Source organism: Phyllopteryx taeniolatus, chromosome 10 (assembly GCF_024500385.1).
Source record: "Phyllopteryx taeniolatus isolate TA_2022b chromosome 10, UOR_Ptae_1.2, whole genome shotgun sequence".
In the NCBI taxonomy this organism is placed as follows: domain Eukaryota; kingdom Metazoa; phylum Chordata; class Actinopteri; order Syngnathiformes; family Syngnathidae; genus Phyllopteryx; species Phyllopteryx taeniolatus.
In genome coordinates, this window is record NC_084511.1 from 29,734,930 (window position 1) to 29,747,293 (window position 12,364).

Genomic DNA, 12,364 nt, shown 5'->3' on the forward strand with positions numbered 1-12,364 from the left:
GCTTGCCTCTCTGATCACCTTGGCTGCAGTGGTCCTGTCTTCTGAAAGCTCCTCCCGTCCACCGAGAGCCTGTCTCACCTCTTCCCGAAAAGCTGCATAACACTCACACCAATACATCCTTTTAATTGACTTTTTTTTTTGCGGTGGACAGACTTATTATATATGAAATATTGTATCAAGGTTTGTTTACTTGGATAATCATGGTTTTCTAGCCATAATTATTAACTCAAATGACAAGTAAAGAACTTTTGGTAACAATTCAAATGTGTTGGGCTGGATGTTCATTGTCATTGTCCATGGTGCTGGAATTGCTTGGAGCTGACAATTCAGACATACAAATGAAGTTGTAGCAGCTATTCGACCTCGTTCGTTCTTCTTTTTGACTGCGTTTTCTATTCGCTGAAATCAATTTCCTCCGTAGTTATGTATTAACACCTTATTTTCGTGGTTGTATTGTTGTTTAAAGTTCAGGTATAACATCTGTCTCAACATTTGTTCATGATGTCATACCTTCTGTTGATTTTTGAAAATAGTCTGGATTCAAATTTGAAAACATTCTTTCCAATCAAAATAAAAATATCTGTTAATGACATATTAGTCTATTTTTTAAATTCAACTTAGAAATAGTGCATTTTTTAGTTGGAAAGGGGAGAAGGAGCTTTGGTGGTGAAACCTCAAAGTAAAGAAAATCATTCAAGGAAAGAGGTTAGCTGAGAAGAAGTGGAACACTGAGGGGAGGAGAAATGAATACATTGAGACGCGATGTAGGGCAAAGGTCGAGGTGGCAAAGGCCAAACGAGGCATATGATGACATGCATGCCCAGTTGGACACTAAAGAAGGAGAAAAGGAGAAGTACCCAGTGGTACTGCATGCGGAGGTCTGGAGTGGCAGAGAAGTATGTTAGAATAATACAGGACATCTATGAGGGCAACAGGACAGTGGTGAGGTGTGACAGAGGAGGTGGAGGTGGGAGTGCATCAGGGATCAGCCCCGAGCCCCTTCCTGTTTGCAGTGGTAATGGATGGGCTGACAGATGAGATTAGACTGGAATCCCCGTGGACCATGGTGTTCGCAGATGACGTCGAGATCTGCAGTGAAAGCAGGGAGCAGGTGGAGGAACCTTTAGGAAGGTGGATACCAATACGTTCCTTTTAATTGTCCTTTTTAAAAAAAAAAAAAAACATTTTCCGCGTACAGATTTATTACATATGAAATATTTTATCAAGGATTGTTTATTTGGATAATCATAGTTTTCTAGCCATGATTATGAACCAAAATGAAAAGTAAAGAACCTTTGGTAACAGTTAATATGTTGGGCTGGATGTTCATTGTCGTTGTCCATGGTGCTGGAATTGCTTGGAGCTGACTATTCAGACATACAAATGAAGTTGTAGCAGCTATTCGACCTCGTTCGTTCTTCTTTTTTATCTGCGTTTTCTATTCGCTGAAATCAATTTCCTCCGTAGTTATGTATTAACACCTTATTTTCGTGGTTGTATTGTTGTTTGAAGTTTAGGTATCATATCTGTGTCATCATTCTCAATATTTGTTCATGTTGTCATACCTTTTGTTGATTTTTTAAAAATAGTCTGGATTGAATATTGAATGCATTCTTTCCAAACAAAATAAAAATATCAGTTAAGTATATATGTATTTTTTAAAATTAAAACTTTTGCAAAAGAAAACGCTATTTATGAAATTATTTTAACATCATCTTGAGATAAATATTTTTGTCCAGCATTTTTTTCACATTGTCATATTGGTAAAATAGAAAATGTAAACAACCCGATTCCAAAAGCGTTAAGTACAACATCCAATTGTCCAGTCTTGCTATTTTGTTATTTTGTGGCCCCAGATTATTAAAAATAAAAAAATTAAAAAAAAGCAGTTTCCGTTGGCAATCACATGGAGGTGCACTACCGCCAAAATGCTCTGAGCGCCGCTCGTGCTACGTCATTGAATTCGAAGGAAACTCGTCCGTGCAGCAGTCCTCCTCTCGGACTCCTTTTCGAGCTTCGCAGACGAGAAAGACGACGCTCTGCTCGCCATTCGACGAGGAACGTTTTCCGTGGATTCTCGTGTTTGATTCGGTTTTTATTGTCAAGGATTCCTGTCGGTGTTTGGATATTTTCGGATCCGCGATGGAGCGTCTGTGGATGCGCGCTGTCAGAGGCCGATGGCGCACACTGTTTGTCGTTCTTTGTCTCTGTGAGCTGCGCTCCGTGAGCGGACAGGCTCGCTATTCCATACCGGAGGAGCAGGCGGAAGGCTCTTTCGTGGGGAACATTGCGAGAGATTTGGGCTTGGATGTGGCCAGACTAGTAGCAGGTAAAGCTCGTATTATTAGCAAAGGAGGCCGACAGTATGTTGATTTCAAGCGAGACAAAGGCACACTTGTCATTCAAGAGCGCATCGACCGAGAGGAGCTTTGTGGAAAGACGACGCCCTGCAGCTTCACTTTCGACATCATTTTAGAAAATCCCATCCAACTTTATCGCGTGACAGTGGAGGTCGTGGACATGAATGACAACAGTCCGTCCTTCCCTCAGTCGGAAATTCATTTGGAAATCGCTGAAAGTGTCGCATCCGGGGCGCGTTTCTCACTCGAGAATGCGGATGACCCAGATGTTGGTATTAATGACATTCAAAAATATGTTCTTAAGCCTTCAGATCATTTTAAATTGGAAGTACAAAATCAACCAGATGGAGCCAGATTCATGGAAATGGTTTTAGAGAAGCCTTTAGACCGAGAACAGGAGGAGAGTCTGACACTCATGCTGATTGCGTCAGATGGTGGCGAGCCACATCGGTCAGGGACGGCGAGAATTCAAATCACTGTGCTGGACGCAAACGACAACGCGCCAGTGTGCACTCAACCTGTTTATAAGGTCGATGTGCGAGAAAATTCACCTGCAGGAACCTTGATCGCGACTGTGAGTGCAAGCGACGCTGATGCTGGCCTCAATGGTGACGTCACATATTCCACTCGTTCTACCAAAGACACAGAGCAGGTTTTTGATGTAAATGTTAAAACTGGAGAGATTAAAGTTTCAGGTAAATTAGATTTTGAGAAATCGAAGAGTTATCAGTTAAACGTCCAGGCTAGAGATCACGGAGGATATACAGACACGTGTAAAGTTTTCATCAACATAATTGATGAGAACGACAACGTCCCCACAATCAAGTTGATGTCCTTTTCTCAGTCCATACCTGAGGATTCTCCCCCAGGTGCAACCGTGGCTGTTTTTAACGTGAATGATGACGACGCTGACGGCAACGGTGTTGTCAAGTGTGCCATTAACGCTGACGTCCCGTTTAAAATCGAGTCTTCATTAGCGGGTTACTACACCATAGTGACCGAAAACTTGTTAGACCGGGAAAGCGTCCCCGAATATAACGTGACCATCACAGTGTCCGACCAAGGCTCTCCGCCTCTGTCTAGTAGTCAAAACGTCAACGTTCAAATATCCGACGTGAACGACAACCCGCCCGAATTCCATCAGTCGGAATACAGGAAGACCGTAGCAGAGAACAACCCTCCCGGTTTTTCCGTCTTGACCGTCAGTGCCGGTGACGCGGACTGGGGCCGGAACGCTCGAGTGTCTTACTTCCTGGAGGAGAAAGAAGTTCACGGAGCAGCCGTGTCTTCTTTTGTCTCGGTCCATCCGGAGAGCGGCGTCGTCCGCGCGCTCCGATCCTTCGATTACGAACAAATCAAGTCGTTCGACTTCAACGTGAGCGCCCGCGACTCCGGATCCCCTTCCCTGAGCTCCGCGGCCGCCGTTCGCATCCTGATCCGGGACCAGAACGACAACGCCCCTCAGGTCCTGTACCCGGTCCAGCCGCACGCCGAAATGGTGCCTCGTTCGGCAGACGCGGGCTATCTGGTGACTAAAGTGGTGGCCGTGGATGTGGACTCTGGACAGAACGCCTGGCTCTCCTATAAAGTGCAGCACAAATTTGGGGGCGCAGACAGGGGGGCGCTGTTTGAAGTGGGCCTCCACAATGGAGAAATGCGAACTGTCCGCCAAGTGACTGATAAAGATGCTGTCAAACAAAGACTGACTGTCGTAGTGGAGGACAACGGGCAGCCCTCTCGTTCGGCTACGGTCGCGGTCAACGTGGCGCTGGCGGACGGCTTCTCCGAAGTGCTGAGGTCGGAGTTCGCCGACGACTTTAGCGAGGACTACGACGACCGGCTGACTTTTTACTTAGTCTCGGCTTTGGCCGCGGTCTCCTTCCTCTTCGTCGCCTGCTTGCTGCTTATCGTGTCGCTCAAAGTGTACAGGTGGAGACGGTCTCGCGTCCTGTACCGCTCCGACCTCCCCGTCATTCCGTATTATCCGCCGCGCTACTGCGACACTTTGGGGACGGCGGGGACGCTCCCGCACGTCTACAATTACGAGGCGTGCGCCGCCGCCAAGAGTCACGTGACGAACACGCAAGCCGTGAGTCAAAGTTTAGTGAGTGTGGACGGAGCGGACGCTGACGTGCCGCACGGCGGCGAGCAGACGTCGGGGAACTGCTCTCGGATGTCGACTTTGGTGAGTCAATTGTTTCTCTGTTTCATGACTTTTACTGCTTCTCGAGGTTGTATGACTTGTTTTGCTTTATGTTGCTGAAAGGTTGATGTTTTGAACTTAATGCAAATCTTGTAACTGAGCAAAATTGTGAAAATATTTGTTGATGCTCGGTTGACTTTGTAGTTTGTCAATTTGCTTACTTACAAGCAGGGCTTGACATTTGCTTTTTTGGCCAGTGGTTTCCCAGAGGTACTAACCCTCAGGCATTTTTACTCGCTTCACTTTTAATGTTATGTTTTATATGATCACAGCTTGATTAAAGAACTACAACAGCCAATCATAGTGTAGCGGCGCGTGTCCTGGAGCCAGTAATATTGGAGCAGGGTGTGTCCTTCCCAGAAACTATGTGGGAATACTAATCACGCAAGACTGGGATGCACCTATTTCCGTGTCACAGACGTGCAATATGAACAGGTTCAACCATTCCTATTTGGCGGCCATGTTGAATGTGGCAACATTCAATTGACGTGGTGGCCATGATGGCACGAGTTCTATCTGTTTTCGCATAAAGCTCTACACAGAGAAGAGCGCACATGGCTGCAGTATTCACTCAACGAGGAATACAACACATAAATCCCTGGAGTCTGGAACATGCTATTTTTGGTACGGTAACAGTTTAAAAAATATATATTTATTAATTTTTTTAGTCAAGCTGTACGTCAATGGCAACACATTTGGAATTCAGAAGCACACTAATTTGTCATGACTCACGAAAGCAAGCGGCCTATGGCAAATACGTCAGCACTTTCTACATCAAGCACGTCAGCGTCGTAAGTTTGGATAAAATATAAAACTTTTCCAACATTTCCAAGTTTAAAAAAAATATGTATTACCAATAACTTGGTACTTTTATGTGCATTTTAGGCCACGAAAAAGCACAAAGCCAATTTTGTACTGTCCAGTAATATGGGTGCAAATGGCCACCAAAAAAAGGCTTCAATCGAACGGGCAATCAGCTGTAACAGACGATCATCTGACCATAATCGTCTGTTAAATCGAGGTTCCACTGTATGTTAAGATTCTGGAACTCGACATTGTAAAGATGTAGCCTCATCAGTCATGTCTTTTTTTGATTGTCATATTACATAATGATAAGAGGGAGTGGACGAGTCGTGCATTGTACTTTTCCAAATAATGTTTCGCTCGCCCCAAAGTGAGCAGTGAGCTCCGCCTGCAGTCTTGTCTCTGTCCATGGTGCTGAAGGGCAGCTTCCAAGGGATTTGTTGACCAGCGCTCGTTCTGAAGAATTCCAATCAATAATCATCATTTATATCATTTGTATAACTCTTACGCACACAACGTCCTTCCTGTAACTGTGTTGATTGGCTGTTTGTTCAGGTGACAACCTTAACTCGGAAAATATGTCTTTATGTTAATTTTTTACGATGTTTAATGCAGTTATTTAACAGGACATAGCATATTCAAGATGTTTTTTTTTCCCCCCCATGTTGAAGCTTTTATTCTAACTGGGCAGTTTGGCATATCGGCCTCTAAGGGGCGCTGTTACATGGTAAATGGATGTGTTGGCGCTGTGTGATGCAGTGCAGCTCCCTCCTCTGTCGCTGCCATTTGGCACCAGAGAGCTTCGCGTGAACGACGTACAATCGTTGAGCTCAAATAACGCGCATCTGATTGCGCCTGCTTTGGTTCTGTCTTTTTTTCGATTGCGTCCCTTTATTGGAATATTTTTAATTTCATATGGAGGCTAAAAACATTAGTCCGAGCCGAGGAGGAATGCGATGGCGACGCGCGGCCGGCCCTCTTTGTCTTTTGGTGTTTTTTTCTCCACGCGAGCGAGGCCCAAATCCGCTACTCAATCCCCGAGGAGATGAAAAAAGGCTCGCTCGTCGGAAATGTGGCCCAAGATCTCGGTTTGGATCTGAAAAGACTCCGTTCTGGGCGGGCCCGCATCGTGACCGGGGAGAACGTCCAGTACGCCGAGCTGAGGGCGGACAAAGGGCTCCTGGTTGTCCATGAGAGGATAGATCGAGAACAGCTGTGTGGAGACGTGACGCCGTGCAGCTTCACCTTCGAGATTTTGTTGGAAAACCCCATGGAATTGCACCCGGTCACCATCGAAGTGTTGGACGTCAACGACAACGCGCCCACTTTTGAAAATAGTCATTTGCAATTTGAAATTACTGAGTCTGCTGCACTTGGCTCCCGTTTTGTGTTGGAGAGTGCGTATGATGCTGACGTGGGTGCAAACGGCGTGCAGAGTTACATTTTAACACCGAGTGATCATTTTGTTTTGAAGCAACACGTCAGTCCGGGAGGAAGTAAACATGCAGAAATGGTCCTGCAGAAAGCCTTAGACAGAGAACAGCAGCCACGACTTTCCCTTAAATTAGTGGCTGTGGACGGTGGGAATCCACAGAGGTCAGGTACGGTAAATATAGATATTAACATTCAAGATGCAAATGATAATGCTCCTGTCTTTAATCAAACCGTTTATAAAGCAAAAGTGACTGAAAATGCAGCAAAAGGCTCTCACGTTCTGACTGTGAATGCCACTGATGCTGATAGGGGTTCAAATGCACAAGTGGCATACTCGTTTTCAAAATTAAATGCAGAAATAGCGGATTTGTTTCGCATAGACGAGATGACAGGTTGCATATCTGTCGTAAAAGAAATTGATTATGAAAAATACAAGACAATAGAGTTCATGGTTGAAGCCAAAGATCAAGGTGCATTAACAGACTCCACCAAAGTGGAAATCGAAGTCCTGGATTTGAATGATAATGTCCCCGTCCTCAACGTGATGTCCTTCACGAGTCCGGTTTCAGAAGACTCCCCGGCTGGTACCACGATCGGTATCATGAACGTGAAAGACCAGGATTCTGGCGAAAACGGTCACGTGAGGTGCGCCATCGAAGGCCGCGTTCCATTTCGCATGAAATCCAACGTGCGCAATTATTTTGCCTTGGTGACCGATGCCGATTTGGATCGCGAAAGCGTGTCCGAATATAACATCACAGTCGTCGCGTCGGACGCCGGCTCGCCTCCCCTCTCCGCCGAGAGAACTTTTCATTTGAAAGTTTCCGACGTGAACGACAACGCTCCTGTGTTTGCCGTCAGCTTTTATCGTGCCAACCTCGCCGAAAACAACTCGCCGGGTGTTTCCGTGCTGAGAGTGAGTGCCAAAGACCCAGATGAAAACCAGAACGCTCGTGTCTCTTACATGTTGGAGCAGGGCGAGATCGGGGGAACTCCGATTGCCTCGTTTGTGTCCGTGAACGCCCAAACCGGCGTCGTCAGCGCCGTGCGCTCCTTCGACTACGAGCGGATGAAGCGGCTGGACTTTGCGGTGCGAGCGCAGGACGGAGGCTCCCCTCCTCTCTGTAGCAACGTGAGCGTGGGCGTCCTGATCCGGGACCAGAACGACAACGCCCCTCAGGTCCTGTACCCGGTCCAGCCGCACGCCGAAATGGTGCCTCGTTCGGCAGACGCGGGCTATCTGGTGACTAAAGTGGTGGCCGTGGATGTGGACTCTGGACAGAACGCCTGGCTCTCCTATAAAGTGCAGCACAAATTTGGGGGCGCAGACAGGGGGGCGCTGTTTGAAGTGGGCCTCCACAATGGAGAAATGCGAACTGTCCGCCAAGTGACTGATAAAGATGCTGTCAAACAAAGACTGACTGTCGTAGTGGAGGACAACGGGCAGCCCTCTCGTTCGGCTACGGTCGCGGTCAACGTGGCGCTGGCGGACGGCTTCCCCGAAGTGCTGAGGTCGGAGTTCGCCGACGACTTTAGCGAGGACTACGACGACCGGCTGACTTTTTACTTAGTCTCGGCTTTGGCCGCGGTCTCCTTCCTCTTCGTCGCCTGCTTGCTGCTTATCGTGTCGCTCAAAGTGTACAGGTGGAGACGGTCTCGCGTCCTGTACCGCTCCGACCTCCCCGTCATTCCGTATTATCCGCCGCGCTACTGCGACACTTTGGGGACGGCGGGGACGCTCCCGCACGTCTACAACTACGAGGCCGCCAAGAGTCACGTGACGAACACGCAAGCCGTGAGTCAAAGTTTAGTGAGTGTGGACGGAGCGGACGCTGACGTGCCGCACGGCGGCGAGCAGACGTCGGGGAACTGCTCTCGGATGTCGACTTTGGTGAGTCAAATCAGTACACTTGTTTCAATACATGTTTGTTTTCAGAGTTTATATCATGGAGAAGCCTTGTTCTTGTATTGATGCATATTTTAAAGTCATTACATTTCATTTACAGTCGTGTTCAGAACCTGAAAGCTGGCTCGAGTAAAAGTATACAGAAATAGTGCATCTTCCAGTTGGAATGGGGAGAGGGAGATTTGGTGCTGGAACCTCAAAGTGAAGGAAATCATTCAAGGAAAGAGGTTAGCTGAGAAGAAGTGGAACACAGAGTACTGAAGAGAGGAGAAATGAATACATTGAGGTGCGATGTAGGGCGAAGGTCGTGGTGGCAAAGGCCAAACGAGGCATATGATGACATGTATGGCAGGTTGGACACTAAAGAAGTAGAAAAGGATCTATACAGGTTGGCCAGACTGAGGGAGAGAGATGGGAAGGATGTGCAGCAGGTTAGGGTGATTAAGGACAGAGATGGAAATGTGTTGACTGGTGCCAGCAGTGTGCTAGCTAGATGGAAAGAATACTTTGAGGAGTTGATGAATGAGGAAAATGAGAGAGAAGGGAGATTAGAAGAGGCAAGTGTGGTGGACCAGGAAGTGACAATGATTATAAGGGGGAAGTTAGAATGGCATGAGAGAGGATGAAAAATGGAAAGGCTGTTGGTACTGATGACATTCCTGTGGAGTTTTGGAAGCATGTAGGAGAGGTGGCTGTGGAGCTTTTGACCATCTTGTTCAACAGTATTCTAGCAGGTCAGAAGATGCCTGAGGAATGCGAGAAACAGATCTTGAGAAAGCCTATGACTGAGTACCCAGAGAGGAACTGTGGTACTGCATGTGGAGGTCTGGAGTGTCAGAGAAGTATGTTAGAATAATACAGGACATGTATGAGGGCAGCAGAACAGTGGTGAGGTGTCACAGAGGAGTTGAAGGTGGGGGTGGGAGTGCATCAGGGATCAGCCCCGAGCCCCTTCCTGTTTGCAGTGGTAATGGATAGGCTGACAGATGAGGTCAGACTGGAATCCCTGTAGACCATGATTTTCGCAGATGACGTTGTGGTCTAGGCGGCACGGTGTTGACTGGTTAGAGCGTCTGCCTCAGAGTTCTGAGGACCGAGGTTCAATCCCCGGCCGCGCCTGTGTGGAGTTTGTATGTTCTCTCCGGGCACTGCGGTTTCCTCCCACATCCCCAAAAACATGCATGGTAGGTTAATTGACAACTCCAAATTGCCCGTAGGTGTGTCGACTTTGGTGAGTCAAATGTCTCTCTAATTACTTTTACCTCTTTTCGAGGTTGTATGACTTGATTTAATACAAATCTTGTAACTTAGAACAAGGTTGTTAAAATATTTGTTGATACTCAGTTGTCTACGAAGTTTGTAAATTTGGTAATTTACAAGCAGGGCTTGACATCAGCTCACCAGCCACTGTGGCGAGTTGTTTCCCAGAGTTACTAGCCACTCAGCATTTTCTTTAGCTTGACTTTTGTTACGTTTAATATGATTATAGCTAGGATAAAGAACGAGATTTACAACCCTTTTAAATGTATTTGACCCCTTTGCACAACCAAGCCAAGACGACATGAATTTTTAACGCAACAAGAACCACCATTCATGTCAGACGTCCGAGTCTGAACCATCACACAGACTTCGGTGAGTCTCTTTTAAGCTATAAAATTCAAAATGAGAGAAAAAGAAATTCATTGTTGGATTCCACTTCAGCTGGGCCATGTCTTTCCAATCACTTGCTTTGCCGACTGCAACAGAAGTACGGTACATTCTGCTTTTCCAGAAGCTTTCCTGCAACGTTGTCGTTCCACTCTGCGAAGAGTTAGTCGCTGTGTCTGAAAGAGAGACTTTTTTTCATAGCTAAAGTGACAAGCAAGTTTGGCTGTGAATTCACTTCATCAATGATAGCAAGCGTGCAGTTGTTGACTATTTCCAACTCGGTAAGAGGTCTCTGATATCTTTATCACCAGGGTACCGGTTTAGTACTTGTTGCCTTTGGCCCAAAAAATAAATACTTCTCAGTCCATTCTGTCTGGAATTGCCGGATTTCTACATCGACTTTGCGTTTTTTCGGCCTTCGGAGAGACATTTTGAATCTTGTCTTGTTTCTCAAAGTGTGTCGCGAGGAGCAATGTCATCTCGAGCCAGTTGATCCTTCGTGCAAGCAGGTATTTACGGCAAATCCACTTGGACAAACTTGTCATCATATGGGTTTTTGTATCGCCGTGGTTTAATTGCTCACTGCAACCACACACACGTTACGCGTTACATCAGATTAAAATTAAAGTCTGGCGGGCCATATGAAATTAATTTTCAAAGGGGGGCCACTAGTTAAATAGGCCTGGTGTATTATGTCGAATACCGTTTGAGAAAACTACAATGAAATATATTGGAGTGTCGAGGAAGTTGACGCTTGAATACCCAGCATGCCCAGCGGCTTTGGATAAACAGTTGACTTATTGGTTGACTTTTTTTTTTTTTATGTTTCTTATTTCCTAGGAGTCGTAAACATCACGTGTGTCCATCTACCCCTTATATATATATTTTTTTGTTTCATGAGTCACATGAAGAATATGCAAGCCATGAGAAAGCTTCGTGAGTGTGGATGGAGCGGATGCTGACGTGCCGCATGGCAACCGGCAGATGTCAGGAAACTGCTCACAAATGTCAACTTTGCTGAGTCAAATATTTCACCATGTCTCCTTTATTTGACATGAGTCAACATGTGTTCACCATTTCCAGTACCAAGGGTAACCCTTCGATCCAAAGTTTCACGTGGTCATTAGGTCATCACCCGATTTTATTGAAGTCACACCATTACCTTTATTTTCCTCAACACAATTTTCCTCGAAAAGAACACATTCAACTTGAAAATAAATACACATTATATCATTTATTTAAAAGCACATTGAAGAACTTGTCGCTGAAGCTGATTCAAATCCAAAAATTGCACAAAATAAATGAGAACACCAAATTGGACATTTCAATAGGAGCAGAGAACTGTGATAAAATGATATATAGATAAAACTAAAATTGACAACGGGTGCAAAGAAAGAAGTTCCAAACACTTTTGTACATTCCACTCAACTTTCTTTCTCTTTTTATCGTCACTGTTACAACAATCAATATTTTGAACGATGTGTCATTTAGCTTCGCCATATTTCGACTGAACAGCAGCAGGAGGTTGCATGAACGCTGCACGTGTTCAGTGCTTGTCTTTCTAAATATTTTTTTTCATAAAAGTCCCAATAGTTTATTTGAAAAAAAAATTTTCATAAAAGTCCCAATAGCTTTTTTTTTTGTTTTTTGTTTTTTTTTTAAATGTATTTTTGAGTCGTCCGATACATCAGTTGAGAATTCGTATTTGAGGCTCCTTTTTTTTTTTTTTGTTGTAAGCTGGAATGTTTCAATGCAAGTCAGTTGAGAGTGACAACAAAAACATAAAGTGTGTTACCATGTAATGAGCATCTGCACTTTTTTTTACCCCGTTAAATGTTTGCCAAGAACAAATGTTGATAGTTTTTCCAATTTTTGAGCTGTCATGTCGCTGTCCATGGTGTTGGAAGGTTTTTTAATGACTAGTTTTTTTACGCGCTCGATAACAGCCCATGTTGACATTACAGTGCATTTCCATCATACATTTTAGGCAAATGTAATTGATCCGTATTG

The 12,364-nt window shown here is 45.4% G+C and overlaps 2 protein-coding genes and 1 pseudogene across 9 annotated transcripts in view; all 3 read left to right on the forward strand.

Moving 5' to 3' along the window:
- LOC133485289 (protocadherin gamma-C5-like) overlaps positions 1–12,364 on the forward strand; it is a 294,682-nt gene that overhangs the window by 128,556 nt on the left and 153,762 nt on the right. The window lies entirely within an intron of this gene.
- On the forward strand, positions 509–4,749 carry LOC133485150 (protocadherin beta-16-like). Its single transcript, XM_061788537.1, has one exon. It carries the CDS (start codon positions 2,143–2,145, stop codon positions 4,621–4,623), a length of 2,481 nt encoding a protein of 826 aa, XP_061644521.1. The 5' UTR covers positions 509–2,142; the 3' UTR covers positions 4,624–4,749.
- LOC133485032 (protocadherin gamma-A3-like) lies at positions 5,682–11,939 on the forward strand (annotated as a pseudogene).